General features: G+C 34.5%; 1 protein-coding gene across 8 annotated transcripts in view; it reads left to right on the plus strand.

Annotated features, from left to right (window-relative positions):
- The window catches only part of LOC116169925 (cell adhesion molecule 2-like), a 216968-nt gene that overhangs the window by 138281 nt on the left and 53266 nt on the right, over positions 1–25421 (plus strand). For 7 of the 8 annotated variants that reach the window (XM_031486139.1, XM_031486133.1, XM_031486134.1 and 4 more), the window contains exon 2: positions 16675–16880. In XM_031486139.1, coding sequence (XP_031341999.1) covers positions 16680–16880 — 201 coding nt within the window. In that variant the 5' untranslated portion in view covers positions 16675–16679. Of the gene's footprint in view, positions 1–16673; positions 16881–25421 lie in introns of all 8 variants that reach the window. The other variant, XM_031486136.1, reaches the window with a different exon arrangement.

Consider the following 25421-nt stretch of genomic DNA (forward strand, 5'->3'; position numbering starts at 1 on the left):
TTAACTCGCCAACGGCTAGCTCAAAACACAAATTTGACTATGACTGACTTACTTACTGAAGATTTCTTCTTTTCTACTTTCTTGAAACGTTGATTTTCTGAATTGCTTGCTCGCAAAATCAAATACAAGATTTGGATCTACTGAGGAAAACATCCAATTGTGAAAGAATTCCAAGTTACATTTCCTTTTACTATTTATGATTTTCTCTAAATTTTTTATTTTTCTTATTTTCGTGGCCACGGTTTTTGGAACTAACCTAAACTGAATATCGAATTAAATGTAGTGCATAATTCACATAGTTCACCTAAATATCATCATAAATGGACTCACTAAATTGGAGGTTTTTTTTTTATTGAAATCGGAACAAACTTAAAATTGAAGCTGACTTTTTAATCCAATCTAATTCGATTGGGTATTTTTAATGCAATACAAAAAAGGCTTCAAATGCCCTTAAGAACGTACAAATTAAAATGTTCTTACTTAAATCAATTATAATTTACCATGTTTCATTCAGACCTTTAATTTTACATAAACAGGATCAGGGTACTTCATACAGGTTGAGGCACGGAAACCAAGTGTTTTTGTATCAATCAGAAAATCGTTAATTTATCCTGTAAAAAAATGAAAAATATGTTCACTATATTAATATAACGCTCTAGCTGTTACACAGTTTTCGTAAAAAAAAAATAGAGACCGGTGACGCCAAACCGCGCCGAACTTTCCCACCACGTACCAAACTGTAACCTTAGGGGTATGCAGAGGTTTCTCATGAAACTATCGCGGATTTTCAGCAGCCCACTACCGATAATGTTATTTGTTGACAGCCCCATTGAGGTGGAAATGTGTCACAAGGTTCTTTTTTTTTCTGAATCTCTCTGAAAACGATTTAACTTTTTTCTTTTTATCACTGATTGCTTTGGCAACCCAAAAGCCGAACTAATCTCGGTTTTAGTGGCTCGAAATAAAGCTAATATTTTGGACTATCTCGTTGTCCCAGGTCGAATGCATCCCAAAAATCTCCCCATACGGATCCCTACTAACCACGAACTTATAAATTAAGATGGACTGCTGTTCGAACGGTTGCATAGAGGTAGAAATTGTCCTAGCATGGGCGCCGCCATGATGTGCACATTTTAGTTATTTTCTAGGAGAATTTTCCTAGTGCTCAAGTTTTGAGACTATTGCAGCCTTGGGAAATGACATGTGCCACAGTAATTTATTTAGAAAACGTGAAGTTAATGTTGGGTTAATGCTTGTTTATTAGTTGATTTGAATTTCGCGCCAAGTGAGTGCACATCATGGCGGCCCCCATGTAGGTGTCATTTGTTAATCAGCATTAGCAGTCCATCTTAATTTATAAGTTCGCGCTACTAACCTTTCTCATTAACCACCACCCACAAAATGGCTTCTTATCAATGAAACACGGCCATCTTTACTTTTGCTTCGTTTTCTGTATTTGTGCACTACCAATTAAACAAAAGTTAAGGTAAAAATCATACGTACTTCTCTAATATGCCGATTTCGCGTTTCTCACACTATCGACAGACCTCACGCTTATTCAGTGGTTTGGAGTAGATTAGGCAAAGAAAGATAGACACCCATTTTGGTTCCTACTACTGCCACATCTCGTCTCCAAACATACGAAACTCATTATGAGAACATTGCTTCGCAGAAATTAATAAACGCAGAGAGGACAATTTTCAGTTCCACACAATAACATTCTTGGATAGATTCTTTTGGGGTACCTACTTCAGGAGCTACTGGGAGACGCTTAAAAGATTCTTCAGCGATTTTTCAAGTGCTCTACAAATATTTTCCGCGGGTGTCAATCTTTAGGTTTCTCAGAGAATTTTCAAATGCTCTTCAATTGTTCCCAAAATTTCATGACATATTATACAAACATTGCTCTGAGGTCTAGCACAAATTACGCAGACGTGATTCAGAGAGCCTTAAAAAATTCTACAGAGCGTCTTATATGATACTTGATAAAATTTGTACAGCTCTTTTTTTTTGGCTTGTAGAGATTTTTCATGCCACTACTTCAGATTATATGAAGAATGTACGGAAAACTTTTGATAAATGAAATCAACATTTTTAATTATCTTCCAGAAATTATCTTTATAAAAGACTTCTCTGTGGAGAATGCGTAAAAGAAAGTCTGTAAAAATCTGTAAAGAATCTCTGAAACACCTCTGAGGAAATCCTAAAATATGATAGTTGGAGTATTTTATATAAATCTTTCACAAATGGCGTTGGCTAAAAATTTATATGAAGCCGCTAGTTCCATCTTGCTATCTGTTACAGTTGCTAAGAAAAAAATTAAGCGGAAATTATATTAACGTTCGGTGACGTTACTTTCAAAAGAAACATTTTGCATCCTCGTTGTGAGGTTTTTCAAATCATATTGAAAATAAGCCCTGTCATGGGGTAGTAATTTTACACAATTTTTTATAAAAAAAATAATATATCCAACAATATACGTAAAGCCAGTAGTTCCATCTTTTTCTTTTGTTGGAAAAAATTGAACAACAAATGGAATTGTGGAACTTTTGAAGACGTAACTCCGCAAAGACAAATTTTACGCCCTCGTTTAGTGGGGTCCAATCTTAAGGTAATGATTTTAATAAATGTTCATAAAGATGCATAAAAAAATTACGATAAACGGGAGTTGTGTTGTTTTTTGGGCACGTGGTACCAAATGAAAAATCAGAAACCTAGCTTAGAGGCTGTAACGAGAGCATTTATTTGCAATTTGAAGCCCCATTGTCTGACTTTGGTGTTGAATTACACGTTAGAAACAGGTCGTTATAAGTTACCTATACAACGTTGCAAATTGAGCGCAATTTGGAAAAAAGAAGCTGTATTCGAGAATCCAGAAGCTCCGTAGACAGCCATGAAAGCCCGGTGAACTAATGAAAATTAATAACATACTTCCGCCATTACTATTCCACCATTAAATATCTGATTACACAACATCTGATTAGATTAGATTGACGAATATTAAAAAAGTTAACCGTAAGAATTCCAGATCTTCCACGTCGAAGAACAAATTGTAAATAAAAAGGTTTGTCGTATTGTTTTTCAGATTTACTCGATAAATGAGAGATCTTAAAGGAGTCGAAAAAGTGTACCATTGTATATTTTTAATGTGTCATATTATCAAAAAGATCTCCTGAATTTGGTATCCATTTTAATCATTTTTTTTCTCTAGAAATCAAAGGGGGTTCATTTTGAAGGAAATCAAGTTCAGGGGTGATCTATTACCTATAAATTTGCCAACGAAACATCAAAATTAAGGCGTGTGTGTGAAGTGCAAATTAATCGCAATTCAATTTCAAACCATTAAGATAGTTATTAGTAAGAGAAGAGATGTCAATTTTAAAGGAAACTTCAAGTGTCCCAATTGTGATCGGTAGATTTATTAGAAAATGAAAATTAATGTAAAAAGGGAAATGCATTCTTAAATAATTCTTCGTATTCCCCGACTTTAACAATATACAGTGATTTGTCACTTTGGTGTTATTATTTTGCTGGACAAAAAACTCATTTGTAGCGAATTTTCACAGTTAGTCAGAGGCATTTTAACAATTTTTTATTATGCAGTGGTTGCACTTTCCAGTTTAATAAAAACCAAAGAAAGTGCCAACAAATTATTTGCACCGTAGGGTCCGTTGCAAAATTACACCAAGTAGTGGGGTTTTAGTGTATCCTGCTTTGCAAAGCGTCCCATCGTGGGGTAGAATTTTTATATTATTTCTATAAATTCAGACAAAAGATACACAGAAATCTATGTAGTGCCTCTAGTTTTATCGGTGTCTCTGTTATGCTTGCTGAACTGAAGATTAAATTGAATTGTGAGACTTTTCGAGAACTAGACGCCAAACAAAACATTTTGCACTTTCGTTCAGGAGTGTTCCATCTTGGGGCAGTAATTTTCCATATTTTTTATAAAATGCTTAAAATTTACACTGCTATTTATTAAGAAGTAGACATAGGGACATGGTATCTGTGCTAGCCACAACAATTTGTATTAGTTTTGTGCACGTTACGTTTCAGAGAAAAAATTCCAGTTAATTTAATCCTAAAACAACAGCTTGTGCGTCTTGAAAGAAATTTATTTGTGGGGTTTTATGCTGATTTGTGCCCCAATATAATAGTTTTGTAAACTTAAACTTCTCGTAACGCCCCTAATATTTGGAATAACTATGTCATAGTTTCATTCTGTTCTTTGCACTTTTGCAGTTAGCGGATTCTGTGAAAAATGCTGTATTTCCATAGACACCACCGTGAAATGCATGAAATGAAAAATAAGCGAAAAAACTTGGAAAACGTTACCGTGAGCTGACTGAGGAGGTTTGCTAGATTCAGCTTGGATAAACTGTCATTAATAGTGTAACCCAGTTCATAGAGAATGAAAGAGTTTCAAAATACATTTTTATGAGATCTTATACGCCGATAGGATACTATTATAATTTCTCCCAATTTCACTGTAATTGCAACGGAAATGGCAATATTGATTGCTTTCAAACAGCGTGTGTAAAGCGCAACTTTTGATGCCATTAAGTGAACAAAGCTAAATTTAAAACGTGCATTTTTTTATGCGATCGAAAAATACGTCGGGTATTAGAGACGAACTCTTCAATAACCGTTTGAAAGCGGTTTTCCGTTCGCTTTTGTGCATTTTCAAGGTACTGTGTTGGAAAAAGTTACTGAAAACATTATTAATTAACTGCATTGATATCACATCACGAATACAGGGCATCTTTTCACATTTTTCAACCCTTGCGGCTGGTCCCAAGACTGTATCATAAAACTCTATAGCTCAATAGCTGATGCCAAACCATCTAATACCAAAAAGATCGTTTTCGCAATCCATTTTTTTAACAAAAAACGAAACCGAAAAATTGAGCTCGTAAAACTAAACTTCTTTCCCATTTAATCGTCGCTCTAGGTCTTTTTAGGCAGGTATCACACGTGAAAATCAACACATAAAATGTAATGTAAAGCAAATATTATAACTGTGTAAAACATTTGTAAAATAGTGCCGGTGAGCAATAAAGACAAAAATAAATAAATAAATTACACTTTTAGACAGTGAATATTCCACCTATTAACCAACTTCTTTCATATATCGCGTGTTACCAATTGCCTATTCACCAAGTTCAGAGCAATATTTATGATACCTTTGGAGTTAACCTGAAACTATGAAGGTAACGTTTGCTATTTCGATTACCTTACATTTTCCTCTCGTGTATTATAATACATACAAGTCGTTAATGTCTAGAAATATCTAATTATGTCATTTCATGTTTAGATGACATTTACATAGGTACCCTTACTTATGACAAATTCAATTATTCAGTAGATATTGATTCTAAATCGACTGGCACGGCACGAATGTAGGCTCATTTTTTTTCTATTTGATTATGATGCAACAATATGCATTTCAATAGTACAAACTCATCCACAAAATCTATAATCACCCCCTCACACTGGCCGTACGGGATTCTGAAAAATGAAATTAGTGCATAGGTATAGTCGCCAGATGGCTCTCGACAAATTGAAATCGTCACGAACTGTTCATTGTGCATTCATTTAGTGCACACAAGTGGTGTAAATAAAACCTACCAAAATTAGACATCCTAGAAATACTGAAAAGTTTATCCTGAAAATGGAAAATGTCTGTAATTGAAGAACAGATCGCCGTGTCAACAATCCAAGAGAATTCGCCGTATTTGATCAGTTAAGACGTAGCTAATAAATAGTACAAAATTCAGTCGTATAGATAAGATATCTGAAACTAGAGAATCCGAAAGTGGAAACTGAGAAGTCGAAGAGATTTACAGTCATTACACCTAATTAGTCGTCCATTAATATGGATAAAATTACACATCAAAAGATATACAAGAAGTTCTCCAATTTCCCTTAAGACGTGTAGTTGTTTCTTTGTAATCCCAGAGTCGTTTATCAGCTAAAGTGCGCATTCGTCTAGTTCGAGTTTAATTAAAGATATTGAAAGTCATTTTACAAATAGAACGATTTTGTTCATTTACAAGAGTAAATTTCATTAACATGCATAAGGCCAGCAGTAAATTTCATCACGTAACGTTATTGGGTTAAAGAAAAGGGATTTTTGATTAAAAAAAAATGTACAAAGCCTTGTACGTACTAATTAACTTCCTATAAAAATTCTAATCCCAAAAGTGTTTTAAGGTATAAAATATTAACCTTCCATTAGCGCTAATTTGATGTGGGTGGCCACTATCGTTATTTTCTTATGCTCGACATTATTATCTATAATACGCGACTTAAAATGAATGGATTAATAAAATTTATCTGTAATTAAGAATTAAATTAGCTTGTACTTGGGTAGGTATATGAGTTTCACATTTTATAAATCCCAGCTCATTAACTTTGCAGTTCCGATAAAGCAGTGGAAATTCCATTTCCATTTTTAATTTAATAATTGGTTTCTCTTAAATGTAAATATGTAGATATTTCCCATTTCGATGAGAAAAGTATGAGGGATGGAATTTGACTTTTTGGAGAGAAAAATTTGTGAATTACTCCATCGTTCGATAAACACCCCCGCAAAAATTAAGGTTCTTGATTTAGTTTCTATGGCAAAATTTAGTTAGCAATCGTACCAGAAATCCGCCCTTTTTGGAAGTCCTTTCATGAGTCGCAATTTATGAAACAGGTGGTTCTGCAGATTTGAGAGGTCCACCTTCGAAATAAAACATTAGATATAATATTTGCTCTATCTGGATGATATGAAAACTTGCAGCCTTCTGCAGAAAACTTAAGGCTATAACATGAATAAATAAATTAAATTAAGTAATCGCAAAAGTTATAATTGCGTATGTTCGAGTTCGTTTAGTGCTACTTAACTTTCTTACTCGTGGAAGATATAAAACTTGGGGATTAAAATAGTGTACGCGAATATGATTTCACGTAAATTGTACAGCTCTAGAATAAGGTTTTATTTAAAAATGTACGAAAAGAAGCTAATTTAAAATTATGCCACGTTTTTAATGCCGAACTGTATCCACATCCACAAAACCGTGGTAACAATGGATTAAGGAGCTAGTTTTGGTTTAAAGGGTGGGAGAGGGTTACTGTTCTTTAAAATGTTGAATAATTGCAGATTGTAAGCTTTTATTCAAAAGACGTATAATATCCCCTAATGTACTTTTATTAATGCAGAGGATTCAGGATTTGGTACTAAATTGGTTGAATACAACAACCGTATCAATGACATTTATGACCGTTAAAACAATCTCCCGGATTGTTTTCTGAAAGTTCAAAACTTTACTCTTCAATTAATTCCAACATTTCTGCTGACTTGTAATTATTAATGCCAAAGGAGTACTCGAGGTTCAGTTACCAAAATTGTCTAACTTTCCCAATTTGCAAGATTAAAAGATTAATCGCGATTCCTGGTGCTTCAAAACGTGTATTTCCTTCAAAAAGTGGGGCGGGGGGTCATATTTTATCCCTATGAAATCCCTTACTAACAGGCGGATGGTAAAAAAACGAATACCAAAGACAATGAATGATAGTGGAAGTGGCGAGGAGGAGGAAAATCGATGTCTGTCTGGTGCGTAGTATCATAATTGTGGTGGGGGTTAGCAAGGGAGGGTCATGCGTCTGGTCTTAATGGTATTTTAAGCCCGTAACCAAAAAAAGTATCCGAAGTCAGGCTGTTAAGTTTAACAGTAGCATCTCAATTTTCGCATATTTTTCTCTTTCCGCTCACTTCCGGTTTCATCGGACATGGTCCAGGTTTTGAATTTTAAAATGGTACACTCTGTATATTTTTACATTTTTGGATTTCTGAGACAATTCTGAATCAGACTGTGACCTTTTCAAAAGTTTTTACGCCTACTTGATTTTTTAGACTCTTGGGCATGATCGGACCCAAACTAATCTAAGGACCTTATGCAATCTCAGAAAATTACAATCACAAAGTTTTAGTGGCTAATATGAGAGACAGAAATAAAACAATTTGACAAAATTAAATTTTCGTGTCTTATCTAGTATTTTCAAATGGCAAACCGTTTTTAAACAAAACAAACACTTTCCGAAAAATATTTTTTTTTAAATCTAACGATGTTAATTTAGGCTTAGTGAAAAATGTAAAAATATACAGGGTGTTCCATTTGTGTACTGGTACAACGCGTGTGACCTTAAGTAACTCAAGCGAAATGCCCTGATTGAAAGATTCGTTAACCATATGTGCAAGCGGGGCACTGATAAGGGGACGCCCACCGGACTTTATAATTATATAATTAGTTACAAGAATTTCTTTATAATAATTAGTATATAAGGTCAGGTAAAGAAGTTATTGAAACCTTATTTTTTTCATGGAACACGCTATATATTTTAATCTAAAAAGGTAGGATACTCTCTTTTTAATAATATAACACATAAGAAAAAGGTTCAAGTGATTGAAAAAATTTCAAAGATTCAAGAAGATTAAAGCAAGGATTAAAGAAGGCTTTTAAAAAAGGTTCAAATGATTCAAAAATACAAAAAATTCAAGGAGTTTGTTGAATCCTTTTAAATTTGTCTAAAAACTTTAATCGTTTTAAGTTAATATTGATTTTTTAAATTCTTTAGTGTTATTTTTTGGAAACAGAATTTAATTTGCCATCTTTTAGATTAAAACATACAATGTGTAACATTAAAAAAATGACGTTAGGTTGTATAACTTTTTTACCGAACCCCGTATACTTTTTTGAAAACGGCATATTATTCAACCATCATTTTAAAGAATCAATTGTAATTATGCATACAGAGGGTCATTCTGAAAAGTGTCTAAAAATATATTTTTGACGTCAGGTGGAATGTGCACTGGCTATAATTTTTCAAAATCAAATTTTTCGAAAAAGTGAGGGTCTCTGACTCAAGGGCACATTCAATTCTAAAATGAACCACATTAATCCTTTGGGGATTCGAAATTTATTCGGATCTAACCGGAGTTAGCCTTGCCTTAGATGACTTTAGGTAGTAGCGTGTCTAGGGGCCGCAAAGACAGCGCTTCTTTCATAAGGGGTAACTTTTACCGCAATGCAATACCTCCCTTACCAATGTGCGGGTGTTAAAAAACTAAACGATGGTTGTGCTGTTGTTCTGAGATTAGAGGTCAGAGCTCATAAATTCTTTGCGAGTTCATAAATAAGTCAATCGGATCAATAGTCTACTTTACTAAAGTTTTTATTTTCGCATGTTGAGAGTCAGCACATGAATTCTGTAGCACAAAATAGCAAGAAAAAGTTGTGGCATTGAAGCAGGAATAAATTAATGCAAGTTTCAGATGCCACATGAAACTTAGTGTGTACGAAGCACATTCGATGTTCCTTTTTTGTGTTGGGATTAAAGCAAGACACTATAACTAAATGTTGGAAATTCGCAAGAAAAATCTGTCTTTGAATTGAATAAGCAAATTTTAAAGAGAGAATTTGTGCCGGTTTTTAAATGATATTTCACGAACTACTTGTGGTTCTACGTAAAATAAAACATTTAAAGACTATGCCATTTACTTAAATCACGGTTATGCGTCTTCCTTGCTCGGATAGGTATTAATTTAATAGGTAATGGAATTCATGTGGGGCAAGTTAAAGTTTTCTTCTTCAGTCCGGAATATGGAATATAAAAATTGAATCCAACTGGGTGAAACGACGCCATTATGCATTATTGTGGGAACTTAATTAACAAATTTGAATGTGCTCCAAGTAAAAATAAATGCATTTATGTAGATTCCTAAACTGAAATCCATGCAGCTTCCCAAGCGGTAGTTAGTTAATTAAATTGGGTCTATGCAGAAGTGTATAAAGGCCAATGCATGTGGCTTTTAGCGCGTCCTTTAAATGTCAGCTGGTGGTTATCTAATAATTGACTTGGTTTACGGTTACCTGAAGCTTTCTCCAAGTCGCGCATAAAACCTTTTTATTACCGCGATAATCGTATTTCGAATGTTCGTCGGGAAAGATGAACACAATTTCGGATTTAATAGGTGCATATTTACGGCCAAATCAAAATAACTGCTTGGAAGAAGTGTATGTTCGATATAATAAATTCGTTGTACAGTGGCCGATTCTCTAAATTTTCAGTTCCGTTTTCTATATTTATGTGCAGACCTATACCTAATGCAAAATTTACGTAGAAATTTACAGAGACGTGAGACTGTTTTAAACCATTCATACCCACGGCACATGAATTATTTAATCGGGAGACCTTTTAGGAATTTAACATCTCTACCTCTTGCACATGGAAACGTAAGCCCTAAGAATATGGAATGGCCGAATGTAAATTACGTAACTTTATTCTGGCCGTCTTTGCTGTATCGAAATCCCTTCCGACAACAACGTATTTTCATTTGCATTTTAGCAGCAGGAAGCAGGATTAAATAATTGCTTAGAGTCAGAGTTATCGGTATGAGATCTCCAACGGAAATAACTCTGAGGTTTGGGTAATTCGGTATCCGTGCATATTTATAAATTATACTTTTGCAAATTGAACGATTTATGCCCCTGGATTATGCTCTATGACGCAAATGGAAAGCATACTCTCAGAACTAAAACGAGGCAAGGATTTTTGTATGTTAAAAAAGTTCCGATATTGTGAGGACCATTGAATACAATCAAAAATCTGCTCCTTATTGAAAAGTTACTTAAAAATACGCGTTTAATCACTTTATAGGGGAATAAGTTTACAACCAAAGCTTGCCTTTTTTCACTTTTGCGTGACTGAAAATGTTCGAGGTACGATCGAAATGCTAATTGATTACTGATTGCAACAATGTCTTTTAGGATTACCGACGTTAAAACAATCGTAAATAATTCTTTGCGTGCAGAAACACAAAAAATTAAAATGGATGTTGCTGTATAAGAATTCGATTTATTCAGTATTCAGTGATTCACTTTTTCACAGACAAAAGTGAAAAAACCGTTTTCGTTGCGAATTGAAGGTTCCTTTTCTGCTTATGTTGCCGCTCCTTACATTATTGAAATGTAAATCTGCGTAATAGTCGAGTTTAGACCACTTTAATCATATTGATAAATACATTTAGAGATGAAAGTGGCAAAAATTTTCATTTCTGGAATTGGAAAAACACATCATCGCCACCCGCCGCGACGCGGCATATCCACTCTCAGACCGTTTGGAATAATAAGGAAAAACGCAGTCGGGCTTTTTTCATATTTCTGTTGTGTCGTAATTCTCTCGTAAATGCGACGGCTTCCTTTTTTTTTCCTTTTGTCTTGAGCGTAATGAAAACGTTGTGTTTAAATCGGGATTTAAAATTGATTTACAGAACGTCTTCAAAAGACAAACCGCTGAATAATATATGGAGTTACCCAAATTCTAGTGGTAGTACTAAAGCTTAGATTCCGTCTGTATAACGAAAGTAAGGAAGCGTTTCCTGAAGGAAGATTAAAGGCAGCACGGTCCCTCCTTTTTCGTAACTCTATTTTCAGCATGAATATTTCCCTCTCAATGTTCCGATCTGTCTCCATGGATTTACCATTAGAGTCGTTGAAAAGACTGTTGATTCAGTTCGTAATAAGAATCAAACCCCGGCTTTTTCTCGTTACGCTTATTCAAATCATCTATTGAGGTAATCTTTTTATAGAAAGGGGGATAACTTCATGGTAAAATTTAGTCATTGATTAGGAATGTACGAACTTACCGACTTTAAACCTTAATTTGCAGATATTAGTACCTACTGTTGTAAAAATTTATTCATTCTTATGTCAACAGTTATTGTTTGGTTGAATTTTCCACGAACCTAGTATTTAAAACAATCTAAATTCTTTATACTACAATAATATTATTATTTTATTGAAAATTAAGTTGCTTAATGATATTCTGAAAATTAAGAAACGATCGCAAACTAATGACTTATTAACATAATGGAGAAAAATTATCGCAATTTTATATGGAAATGGTTTCAAATTCACTGCAAGTATTTTTTTACCTCAAGCTGTAAGTACATAGTCAGGAAAATGACTCTACTTCACTCGGAAATTAAAGTACTCGGCCCCAAAGAGGACCTTGTACTTCAATATTTCCTCGTCAGTAATGTGACATTTTCCTGACTTTTACGTAAATACGTTGTAGACAGTTGATTACACTTAATTTATGCTAGACATCAAATTGCAACTAGAAAACAACTTCCAACAGAATCAATTGATCAGTATCTGACTGCTCTCCTCTAGTTGTGGAACCAGATCCTTCAATTGCTGCTATCTTTGCCTGTAGCTTTCTTTCCCAGAACCCTTACCGAAAGTTTTCTTAACTAACCTTGTGATTTTTTTACATAGACGTAAAAAGAAAGCAAAATACTATGTAACATTACCAAAAAATAGGTTGCCATTTAAAATTTTTTGCGATGACATTACATTCTGAAACTATGACGTCAAAAAAAATTTGAAAACCGTCAGATTGTGGAAAATATTTAATCATTCAACTTTTATTGACACCTTTTTTTGATATGACCAATAGTAACGGCTCCAGCATCGGTGTTGCTTACTTTTTATTCGCCCTGTATATGGTGTTGAGTTTTCTCCCCTCAAAACGGGGCTATTTTCTTAAGAGATAGTAGGAAAAAACAATTTCTTCTCTATATTCGAGACTCCTGCATATATCCATTCTGACAGAGGAACCTCATTTCTCTCGAAAGTATCTCCATACACAAGGCATCGCTACGAGCTCGACTACTCCATATAACTCTGAGGGCAATGGACTTGTTGAACGGTATGTCATTGGCTGTGAAGAATGAGGGATTGGGGACTTCTCAAAATTCCAACAGTTTCGGCAGTTAGTGATCTTTGTCATTAATCTTTAAGGAAATTCCGTGAAAACACTGAAGAGCTCCCCATTTCCAAAAATGAACCTTGTCTTACTAAAACACTCTTTGAACCTGGAAAAAATCTCGACCAAGACCGTTATTAGCCTTTTCTTTTATACATATGATGATCAAGAGCAAATCTGAACATTGTTTGCATCGCAATAAGTCTAAATCATCGGATAATTGCTGAAATTGATTGGGATTTTATTCGGCATAGTATGTCACAGAAATAAAAGAGCGAGTACCGAGTGTAATAATTTCAATTGAGTGTTTTTATGAGGAGAGTTTTGGTGCGAGAGCGATTTACTGAGCGAGTATCGACAGGGATAAATTTTCCTCGAGGGCATGGGCCTGTTTTCTTGAGCAAATTTTTTGGAGGGGAAGGTTTTTTGAGAGAAAATGTTTTGAGTAAAAACTGGGTGTGTCTACTAAAATTTTCACCCCTCACAGACTCACGATTTTAAATTACTTATTGGTGATCATTAGAATTTGATACGGTAATCAGATTTGTTTTTTTCATTTCAGTCAACTTTTACCTCACCTCATCCTTTTATTTTACAGTTAATCAGACAGTGAGTTGCTGAGTTGTAGAGCATTACATTTCCTGCAATAATATGTAACATTATGGGTCTATCCACAATTGGAAATATATGAATTAATTTATATGATTCCAATTACCTTAGAAATGTGTAGGAATAGGTCAACTAATTAATGTAGAATAATATAGTCTTATCGATTAGAAGGTGTGGGGAAGGGGAAGGGACTTTTATGCGCAAACCCGAAACTAGTGCGTCGTTACGGAAAATCTCCCGATATGAAAATAATATCTTCCTACTACAACTTTTTTCCTCTAGTAAACACATTTTCGTCACACTTGTTTTTCTAGAATCTCATTCTTTTATCTTATAGGAATATAGTCGGACAGAAAGCTGGGGGCATTACATTTGCTTCACGAATTTGTAACAATCCGTAATCGGAAAAATAGAGGAATTAATTTATGTTAATTTCGATTCTCTTAGAAATGTATAGGAATAGGCCTCCGATTCCGGGGATTGGAAAGGTTGTATGTTTCGTTATTTGCTCAAAACTCGAGACTGGTGCATCGTCACAAAGAATCTCGTAACTTAAAGGTAAAATATTGCTCGAATTTTTCTCCTATTCATATTTTCAAAAATCTCAAAGTTTTAGACCTAGTTAATGTAAATCTTTTATTTAATATTTTTTTGAAAAAAGTTTCATACAGGAATTCCAAGGGTGGCAATGTAAATAAATATTGCTGTGTGAAATGGTATGCGGTCACTATACCTCCCAACAGACACCCAGCTAGCTAGCTCAAATTACACAACTTAGTTTATTTTTAAATTCTCCCTCTAGGGACAAGTGGGTTCCGACACAATAAAACCCTACCTGGATTTCGAATTGCGATTCAAATTGACACATAATGAAAAATTATAAGAATGTTCATAATGTATATACCTAATGTAATACAAGAAAATCCTGTAAGAAAAAAAAATTTGTGGCATTGTTTATCGCATAACCAATTATTTTTTGTTCAATAATAACTGTATTAACACCTGACTAGATAAAACTTTCAACTCAGGTACAGATTCCATTATTTATGCGTTTAAATTTATCATGCAAACTAAATACAAGAAATAGAATTAAATGAATGAAATACTCGTAATTGCCGACTAAATTTACAATAAGAAACTACCATTAAAATGGCAATTCAACAAAATTTTCCCATTCTGTGTCCATTTGAGAGAAACAAATTACCAGGTATTATTAAATAACGTGAATTATGTACATACAGGATGTCCCGGCTGCCATTTCCGATATTCAGATCAAAATTAGGTATTTTTACAATACCTACAAGGTGACTCTCTCTCATTTTCGCCCTTGTTCCAACCTGGAGAAACGACACCCCCCCCCCCCCCCCCCCAGCCGTTTAAGGGCCAATATTTTAATAACCAATCCGGTTTTCAAAGATATGTATTTTTGCAAAATTGTAGGACATTGGCCTACTTTCCACTCCACTTACATGTTTATGGAACTTAATTCTAGAAGCTTGGCTAAAGCCAAAAGAAACGCACTTTAAAACTAATTTAGGCAATCGTAAAAATATACATTGTAACCCAAAACATCCTATCAATTCCAAAAAATATCCTTGTACGTGTTGAACAGCCGAAAACCTACAAGATGACTTCTATATCAATCCAAATTGCAATAACAGATTGACATTAATCAAAACTTCTGGATGAAAATTGAAATTTTATATTAAAATACGATTTAGGGTAAAATTTATTACAGAACTCGTCAGTTTCACATTACTTGACTCAGAAATTAAAGTACTCGGCCTCAAATGGGGCCTCGTACTTCAATATTTCCTCGCCAGTAATGTGTCATTTTCCTGACCTTTATGTAAATAACTATTACAATTATACTATTTCCTTATATAGTCCAGTCAAATTATCATAATACCTTGCATCAGATATGTCATCTCTAATTTTTCTTTTAAATTGTTAGGATGAATATGGATGTCAAAAATCCAAGTTTTCGACATCCAAAGACCTGTGCGAGCAACGCAGCACTCGAAAATACGCAATTTTTTCTATTATTTTTAGGTTTTGGTTAGTTTTAGTTCTGAAGGACAGATTTTAAAGCAAACTGTCGTATACTTTTTTAAACTAGACAAAATTTGTGACAATTCAAGCCCTTAACCGGCTCTGTACGTCTAATAGTTTTGGAGATACAGCGTTTCAAAAATTCGTAAATTCTTCAGTTTTAATCAAATTTGCCGTTTTTTAGCATAAAAACCTCATGAACATTTTTATAATTTTGTTCGTTTGGAGGGACTTTGTGGTGAAGAGTCTCCATAAATCCGCACAGAAAGAGCTAGAATGTTGATATCCTCTGGATACCCAGCATCTCCCATGATAAGAAAGTTGGCATCATCTTCTTCAGCAAGATCCACTACCTGTTGCATGGATTCCGAAATCTGTGAATTTGTTCCTTTTGCCTGACCTTGCTCGACCATTCAAAAGGGACACCGAATATAGAAGATCTGTGACAGTAGCAGAAAGCCTTACTCACAACACTATGGTTTGAATGAATAAGGCATCATATAAACATGGACATTTTTCCACTAAAAGACAAAAAGCAATATTTAATTTGCTTTCATTATCCGCAATTTTAGCACTTCTTCAACAACAAGTTTATTACGACTCACGATTTACCACAATTCTTCGTGCATATTTTGTAAGTTTACTTTCTGCGAAGAAAAAACGCAAATTTTGATAAAACTTGTAAAACTAATAAATTTACCAATAGTTGAAGCGCCGTATCTCGGAAACTATTAGACTTGAGGAGATCGTTAAGGGCTTAAATTTTCAGAAATTTTGTCTAGTTCAAAAAAGTATATGACAATAATTGCATTAAAATCGGTTCTTCAGGAGTAAAACTTACAAGAACCAAAAAATGGTAAGAAAAATGACATATTTTCAAGTGCTGTGTCGCTCGCACAGGTCTTTCAATGTCGAAAACTTGGATTTTTCACATCCATATGCATCCTAACAATTTAAAAGAAAAATTAGAGAAGACATATCTGATGTACGGAATGCCCATTTTTTGGTCTAATTTGACTGTACTAATAGTATAAGTAAGGGAAAGAGAATGTTACATTTGTTGCCATGGCTCTTTCATCCCATGTTTCCATCCTTTACAAGATCAATTGGCACAAACTTCCACTTTAATTGATCAAATTTCATTCGCCCACTTTATCGTATAGTTGCGCAAATCGAAATAATGAATTTTTGTTCCAGGTGGAATGTCTTTACGCCTCGTCGAACTACGAATTCCAAGCCATGCCGTACGAAATCAAAGCGCGCGTCTTGAGTGCCACTTCGACCTGGACGGCGAGACATTGTACTCCGTCAAATGGTACAAGGACGGAAATGAATTCTATCGGTTTGTTCCTCGTAATATGCCACCTGTCCAAGTCTTCCAACTGAATGGTGTCACGGTCGATGTAAGTTCACAGTAATTATTAAATATCAAGATATTAAATCTGGAAAGGTCAACGCAAACTACCCGTCTATCGATCTGTACTCACTGTCAAAATGTTGCGTTGCATGTTTGTAGGGCGAAAAGGGTTGAAAAAATAAATATATGTGTCTGTGTTCAACATGCTAAATAAGATTAACTTAATTTCGTATGTAGGTATACTTGATTACGGAGGGGAGATAAATCTAATTAAAACATGGATTTAGTTTAAATCTCGGCGTGTATTTAATAGGCACAGGTTTGCTACCCCACTATACAGGTAGCGTAAGAAGAGGGCGTAATTAATTTTATTCTTTTACTTTTGGAGGTCGTAGATAATAAACTGCACGAGAATAACTGTTGCCTAACGCCACATTAATCGAAAAACAATTAAGAATAAACTACAAAAAGATTTTCATTAACGGACGTTTAAAAAGTTTTTGAATTAATTTCCCCCTAATTATTCTGGAATCGTTTAATATGATGCAGCATGAGCACGCAGATTTATAAGTAAAAAGAACGGAACAAAGATTCTTTGAAGCTTTTAACCGATACGGTTTTACAGTTTGGATAATTAGCGTCTCGAAAACATTTTACCAAGAATATCGTATTGTGGAAGAATGTGAGGAAAAACGTTTCACATCTGTCGTCTTTTGCAACAAAATTGAAAAATAAAACTCCCCCCCTCATAGGTATTCTGAAACATTTAATCAAGTTGGGTTGAATTGAATACGTATAGGTTTTTCTAATATATCCGCGAAGATACAGCACTTATGAAAATAATTTTTGATTAGCCGCATTAAAAAGGGAGCTATTTTTTGTCGCCCTTAACTTAAATTAACGAGTTACTTCGAAAAACTTCGCAACTTTCTTTGTAAAATACGAATTGACGAATACCTAAGTACTGAAATCCGAATTGTAACTAAAAATTGTCATAGTGCCCACCTGGAAGAGGGAACTCACGTTCAAAATTAGTTCATTCTTTAATTCCATCATACTAATCTGCATCCAAATGCTCGTTGCAGAAATCATTTAATATTAATTTGACGAGGTTGCGTGTAGTGGAAACTGAATTGAAGAAGGCAGGAAGGGCGATGTCTTCTAATCGGCAAATTCCAAGACTTCCAAATCGAATAGGTAGAGAGGCGGTATTATATAGATCCAGGTTTAGTTTACAATTGAAGAATTCTTTCTAGACTAGTTCTGATGTTATTGTCTGTTGAACGAAGCAAGTTAATAATAGTTTTCCATAGTCTTGATCTTAATAGATAAGTAAGTTTGAGGATCAATAGGCAATTGTTGAGTAGGAAGAAAGAGATATGTGTCCACATTATTGAGTTTTTCTTAGGGAAGATTAATTTCGATGATTTTCCTTTTAAAAGTTTCATCAATAGCCGAAGATGTGAGATTGATATGGCTTCCTAGTAATTCCACACCGTCACAAATTATATTAATTCCAGGAGAAATTTGGTTATGTTTCGTTGAAATATCTTTATTCTTTTCGGAGGGGAAGAATCATTCGCATTTTGATGTGTTAATTTCGAGTCCGAGTTATTTGAAGGAGTCAAAGATTGTGGTAAAATCAGATAGAATGACGTGCGATAACTCTTGAAGGATCCTAGAGATTTGAAAATAGGAATATACCTTCTTTTTTGTTTTGAATTTAGGGTCAAATGTACAAATAACAGCCCGATTCTTCGATACTAAGCTTATTATTTTATTTAGGAGTTTTTCAAGTGAGGTCTACAGAATTTCCTACTGTGTTCCAAATCTGTGTTTGAAGAAACTGTTTAAATTACCTAATTAACTCGTACGTAAAACTTCTGACTTGTCCGAAAAAACTCACTTCTCGTCCTTGGTACACAAACCGACTATTGTTTGTTAAGTATTTGCTATGCTACGAAGCTGCTCTGTCAAGAATTTTTGGCAACTGGTTTTAATTTAAATTTCAAAAACCCTAACGTGAATATGTAGAGAATTGAAATTCCTTTTTTCTACTCACAGCACATTGCTAGAAATTCTCCATATTTGGTAAACCGAAGACCATTTTTTGTAATAAACGGATTACTTATTATTGATATGGGCGGTTATGGTAGATAAAGCAGTTGTTTATACCAAACATTTATTATTATTATTAGGCCTCGTATCAGTATTTGAAACACAAAACCGTCCCTATACTAATTTAATTAAAAATACATAAGTAATACATACTTTATGGAAATTACATATTAAAACGGGACATTTTAGCACTGTTATTGTAAGGTACCTTTACACTATCATACTTCTCATGTGATTTGTCATATGATAAGTAACAAGCATTTAGATTTGTGTTTACACTAGGTATACTATTTTTGGTATTATGGCTGTCATAAGACAAATCATAAGGAAATAATACGTAAATCGTGGAATAGGGATGTTTCTATTTCTGCATGACAAATGACATGACTTATTTTAAATATCCAAGTGATCCCGCCCTTTTATGGTTACTTTTCGCATTTTGCTGTTGTACTTATCTGAAAAAGCTGAATACTTGAGTAAACCAGTAAACTTTTGATTATATCATTGATTATAGGTATATTAGTTACTAATGAAAGAATAAATTACATAAACAATAAATCGAGCAATAAATATTTACGAGTATATTGGTATTTGGTTGTTTGGTTGTAGTGGTGTTTTCAGACACACATTGTCAAATAGGGTCTTGATTGGTAATTAACCCTTCAAATGTTTGGGGTAATCTTTCAAATAAGGGTACACTCATCCTTAATGTCGACCAAGGGGAGGACTCTGTTTGCTTTGTTAATGCAACGCATAACGGAGAAATTATTTTTAAAATAATTGTTAAACTTTTTTCGTTAAAAATGTACTATGATTTTTGAGGCACTTTAGAGGTTCACCTATTTGTGCTTTACAGGTGATTGTTTTGAGTTCTAAGTTAGCCTGAAGGTACTTTTTTGTTGAATACTTATTGTGATAATTAGCGATTTATTTTAGTACAGAAGTTAACTGCACTAAATTACTTATTTGCCAATTTATTTAAAATTTTGCGGGATCCCCTCTAACGATCCCGCAAATACCGGGTTCCCGCGGGATTAACATCGAACGATCCCGCAAATACCGGGATTGAGATTTTGCTGCGGGATTGCATTCCCTAGCTGTAACTTTTGAACTAGTAGCCCAATCTTGGAACTGTTTGAAATTATGGATTCTACAGGCCACGTTCTATAAGAAAAAATTTTTTCCGGGTCGATCTGAGACAATTTTTTTTCGGGGCAAAAAAAGGCAGTGTATAACCTTCTTTTTTTTCCAAAGATCGACTGCACCAAAATTTCTCGGGAAAACACTGTTTCTTATTAATTTTGGTGCGCAGAATCCAAAACAATTCGTACTTTTTCGATCAGACTTCTCAATCAAAAGTTATAGACTAGAAACCAATTTCGAAAGAAGATTCAAAGGACTGTAACTTTTGAACTAGTAGCCCAATCTTGGAACTGTTTGAAATTATGGATTCTACAGGCCACGTTCTATAAGAAAATTTTTTTGCCGGGTCGATCTGAGACAATTTTTTTTTTCGGGGCAAAAAAAAGGCAGTGTATAACCTTCCTTCTTTCAAAAAATCTACTGCACCAAAATTTTGTCGGGAAAACACTTTTTCTTATTAATTTTGGTGCGTAGAATCCAAAACAATTCGTACTTGTTCGATCAGACTTCTCAATCAAAAGTTATAGATTAGAAACCAATTTCGAAAGAAAATTCAAAGGGCCGTAACTTTTGAACTAGTAGCCCAATCTTGGAACTGTTTGAAATTATGGATTCTACAGGCCACGTTCTATACGAAAAAATTTTTCCCGGGTCGATCTGAGACAATTTTTTTTTTCGGGGCAAAAAAAGGCAGTGTTAACCTTCCTTCTTTCAAAAAATCGACTGCACCAAAATTTCTCGGGAAAACACTTTTTCGTATTAATTTTGGTGCGTAGAATCCAAAACAATTCGTACTTTTTCGATCAGACTTCTAAATCAAGTTATAGACTAGTAGCCCAATCTTGGAACTGTTTGAAATTATTATGTTGAAATTATGGATTCTACAGGCCACGTTCTATAAGAAAAATTTTTTTCCGGGTCGATCTGAGACAATTTTTTTTTCGGGGCAAAAAAAGGCACCTTCATTTTTTCCAAAAATCGACTGCACCAAAATTTCTCGGGAAAACACTTTTTCTTTTTTGGTGCGTATAATCCAAAACAATTCATACTTTTTCCGATCAGACTTCTCAATCAAAAGTTATAGATTAGAAACCAATTTCGAAAGAAAATTCAAAGGGCTGGTAACTTTTGAACTAGTAGCCCAATCTTGGAACCTGGAACATTTTAATTTAGAGAATATATATAGGTTTCGTAACTTCTTGTATTAAAGTCATATGAAAAACCTGCTAAGTGTAAAGTAAAACATTAAGAGCCGAATTCAGAGTCCTTCCTAATTTCAAACTCACACTCAACTAGTTAGTCACTCATTTCTAACTCAAGTTAGTGCGAATCCTGCTCATTCTCACTTTTGGTATTCAGAGAACATCTGTAATGCGTGACTAATTTGAGTGGGGTTTTAGTATGGAATCTGTCAAAAATATTGTTAGGGGAACGATTGGTAGTGGAAATTTTACCAAGTAACTAACAAACCGCTCTGGAAAGGCTAACTTCAGCATAAACAGATATTTAATTTGAACTTGTTTCTGACGTTTTCGCAAATCTCATAGTTTTTGTTAGTCTTCTTATTAGTTTATGTTATTGGGGTTATTAATTTTGTTACTGTTAATATTGTTCTTATCGTCATAACTATGAACGCCAATAAAAAACCATTTATGACCGGAGATGAGAAGATTTTTAGCATTGGAAATGCTTATGTTTTGTATGGGTTTGAAGTTACTGGTTAGTCGAGCAGAAAAGAAGACAATTGGTGTCGCATCAAGTGATGACTGTCCCGTACTTGACTGCAATCGGTAGATTCAGGAAAAGTCGCGGATACTGTCGATACGGTACTTACTTAACAGTGCGCAAGGGTTTTGTTAATTCGAATCTAAATTTATCGCACATCGCCCGTGATGGTATTACACGCATGTTACGACACGAGCAAGCTTGCGAGCGAGTGGAGCAAGTGATACTTGTACGGTTATTATTTCCAATGCCTCCGATGGTTGCAAGGATTGCGAAATCTGTGAATTTTTTTAAAGAAATGGTGACCCGGTATATTAACATCGTCGAATGTAAGAAGACCGATGCTGTGTCCGTGTCACAACGAAAAAAGGTCTGGCAGACAATCGTGTCCTTACTTACTAAGATAATGTCTATAACAACACACTTAAAAACTACTTTGCAATAAAATATTCTAACAAACACAGGAAACACATTTGACATAACGAAGTTATTTTAAATTAGTGACACTTAAGGGTAGTCCAAAGCTGACTTACATCGTACTCATCTCTTACTCACTAGTTAGTAAGATTTTAGTCACTCATTCAATCTAATTTGAATGAATACCAATGTAAGACTCATACGAAAAATATGTTGGTAGTAAATATCATATAACATATCATATAAAAAATCATGTTAGATATATTATAGTGTAAAGGTACCTTAACACTTTAAAGGAGCATGCTGAAAAGCTAGGTTAAGTTATAAGATCTGGGTTAGTTTATACTCAGAAAAAATTATTGTTATAAAAATGTGTGGTGTGTAGAGATTGCCCAGCTGTTTATGGTCGTCGCATTTACAACCCGATTTTCGGAATTGATCTCCCTAGTCAAAAACAACAACCTAAACCTAGCAATTCCCAATCAAAAGTTCACCTTTAACCACCACATCCTTAGTTTTGGTCATTTCTTCTGTAAAGAAGACTTTTAAACCTTACACTTTATGTTGGAGTGTCCCACCTACGCTGCTCCTCGTCGGTCATTTGGAGTCTCCAACAACCTCCAGTAAGCCCTAAATTCAAATGACTCCGCCACACTTACTGCCACAGTCCAGTACCTTAAAGTGACCAACCTGATCAATAAACTGTAAATAATTAAAATAATAATGTAGTTTTAAGGTGCTAAAAACAAAGGTTGATGTACCTCCAAATAAATCGTCAATTAAAAAAAACCTTACACTTTTGTAACAAAAACATTAAGTTCGATTTTCTCGAAATGAAAGAGATCATTACAAGAACGTTAAAGGCACTCCGCTTTGCGTCGTGCCCTTAAACTCGTTGCGCGTGCTTTAAAGACTTGATTATACACTTGTATCTTAATATACTATTTTATGCGCACTAATAAAAGGGGCACTTCGATAATTAGTACAGGATCATGTCTAAGGATTCTTCAGATATTTACCAAGCGTTTTTTAGAGACTATTTAAGGATATTTTAATGATTCCTCAGAGCAGGTTTTTTTACGGGATTCTTACAGGTATCCATAATCAGGCACTTATATACCACCAAAATAAAACAAGTCCAAATTGTGCACAACTGGTGCAGATAAAGCGCATTTTTTAAAAACCGTAATGGCAGAGTAAACGGTTACGTTATAATTATAAGGTAGTAGCGATTTATCGATGTTTTCTTTCTTGGTAGAGATCACCAATAGATATAGCTCGTCCGTACAATTCATTTTGTTTTGTGGGTACTTTCCTCCGACAAAGCGTTTTCGAGATATTCGCCCAATCGCCCTTTGTAAGTACCATCCTCCGACAAATCGACAATCTGCTGTTCAGATGTAAGGAATTATTTATATCCGATTACGATAAGGAGTCGAGGAGAGGGCTATGGTTGGTAGAAATTAATTCCTTACGGACGGACGGACAGATGGACGGACCGACTAACCGCAATCAATAGCACATTTTTTTAATTCTTAAAAAATGCGCTAAAAATAAAAATATTCTTCACAAAATGTTTATGGATTCTTTAAAAAAACTGTTCAGAACTCCTCCTGAGGTTTTTCAGAGGTTATTCTATTGAAACTTCGGACTTGTCAGCGAAAACCCACTTCTCGCCCTGCTAAACAATATACTATTAATTAAACAAAAATAAAATAACATTAAGTGAATATATGAATTAAATTTAACTCAAACGACGACAGCTGCCGAACGGAACGGGACGGTAAACTCGAGCGCCATCAAGAGATGCGGCCTCGCCCCTGGTCAATCGGCGGTAGAAGCGATTGCCACGGATAAACTCACTCAGAAAACGAAAGCTCCAGGGCTCTTACGGACACATTGCGGTCGGTCACGAGCCAAGAATCTCAAAGAAGATTCATAGTACACGGCAAAACCCTATCAAGAATACAAGCAACAAAGCATAAATTAATTAGCAGTACTTAGCTAGGAAACATCAAATGCAGGAAAAGCAAAACAATGTCCTCCCTTATAATTAATGGAATGGAAAGTATCAAATGATTACCTTTAATTAAAACGGTACTGTAGCGGTGCAATGATTAAATAAATTAAATTAAAGAGAACGTCGGAATTTCAGCCGGCCCATGCAAATTCATACTAGAATTTTAGATCTTTATTGAATCTCCGTGGATAAAATCTGAAGAATTCCTTAAGGATCTTTGAAAATACTTTTTTGTACGGCTTATTGGTTGTCACAACAATGAGAGACACATTATATCAATTTAATATATACCGGGGAATTTTGAATTCAGCTTCATGAAATTTATAGAAAGATTTTTGAAGAAAATATGTGTACCATCATCGTAAGAAACTTGACATTTCTAGAAAATCTTTGGAGACGGCTTCCAAGAAGTGCTGGAAATAGACTAAACCTAAACACTTTTGGGGCAAATATCCAGTATGAATTTCATCTAGGAGGGAGGAAGTTTTCCACGAAAAGCTGTAAGGATCGCTAATTCATAAGAAAAGGTTTCAGGTGAATACGCTTTCTTGTAGTGGACATTTTTTCTGAAGGCGTCGACCCACCTTTCTTTCAAATAGGGCTGATGCTTAAGGGTTTAAAATAGATAGGACTGGTGGTCGTCTTCGATCGCCGAAAAGTGAATTGCGGATTTGCGTACAGGGTAAACTCGAGTGTGCGAATAATATTTTATATGTAGCGTTTTCCGGTGCAGCAGTCCAATAAAAAAATATTTTGTGTACCTTCCAACGTAGTTGAAAAATAAAGGATTATGGAGTTTATAACGTAAAAAAAGTCTCCTGTGTTAATGTTCTGTTATCTACACAAAAAATGAGGTTCGTAAATTTATAATTTTGATTGCGTAATTACTTTAATGGGCTGACGGTTTTTGTGTATCTAAAATGATGATATACCCGTGTTTGTATGTTATGCAGATAGTACACAACCGGCAGATTGTAATTTCGTATAACCCAAATTAACTTAGTTGAAAATCCCATGTAAACCCTTTATAGATATATACAAAGTAAAAGGCTTCTTCGGAATTGGGGATTAAGCAAGCTTGTAGTAACTAGCGGTAATGATAAACTAACCCCGATTATAACGAGGATGATAGTTATTTCATTATTGATGCGTAAACGTCTTGTG

The sequence above is a fragment of the Photinus pyralis genome, unplaced genomic scaffold (assembly GCF_008802855.1).
Source record: "Photinus pyralis isolate 1611_PpyrPB1 unplaced genomic scaffold, Ppyr1.3 Ppyr1.4_LG4, whole genome shotgun sequence".
NCBI classification, from domain to species: Eukaryota; Metazoa; Arthropoda; class Insecta; order Coleoptera; family Lampyridae; genus Photinus; species Photinus pyralis.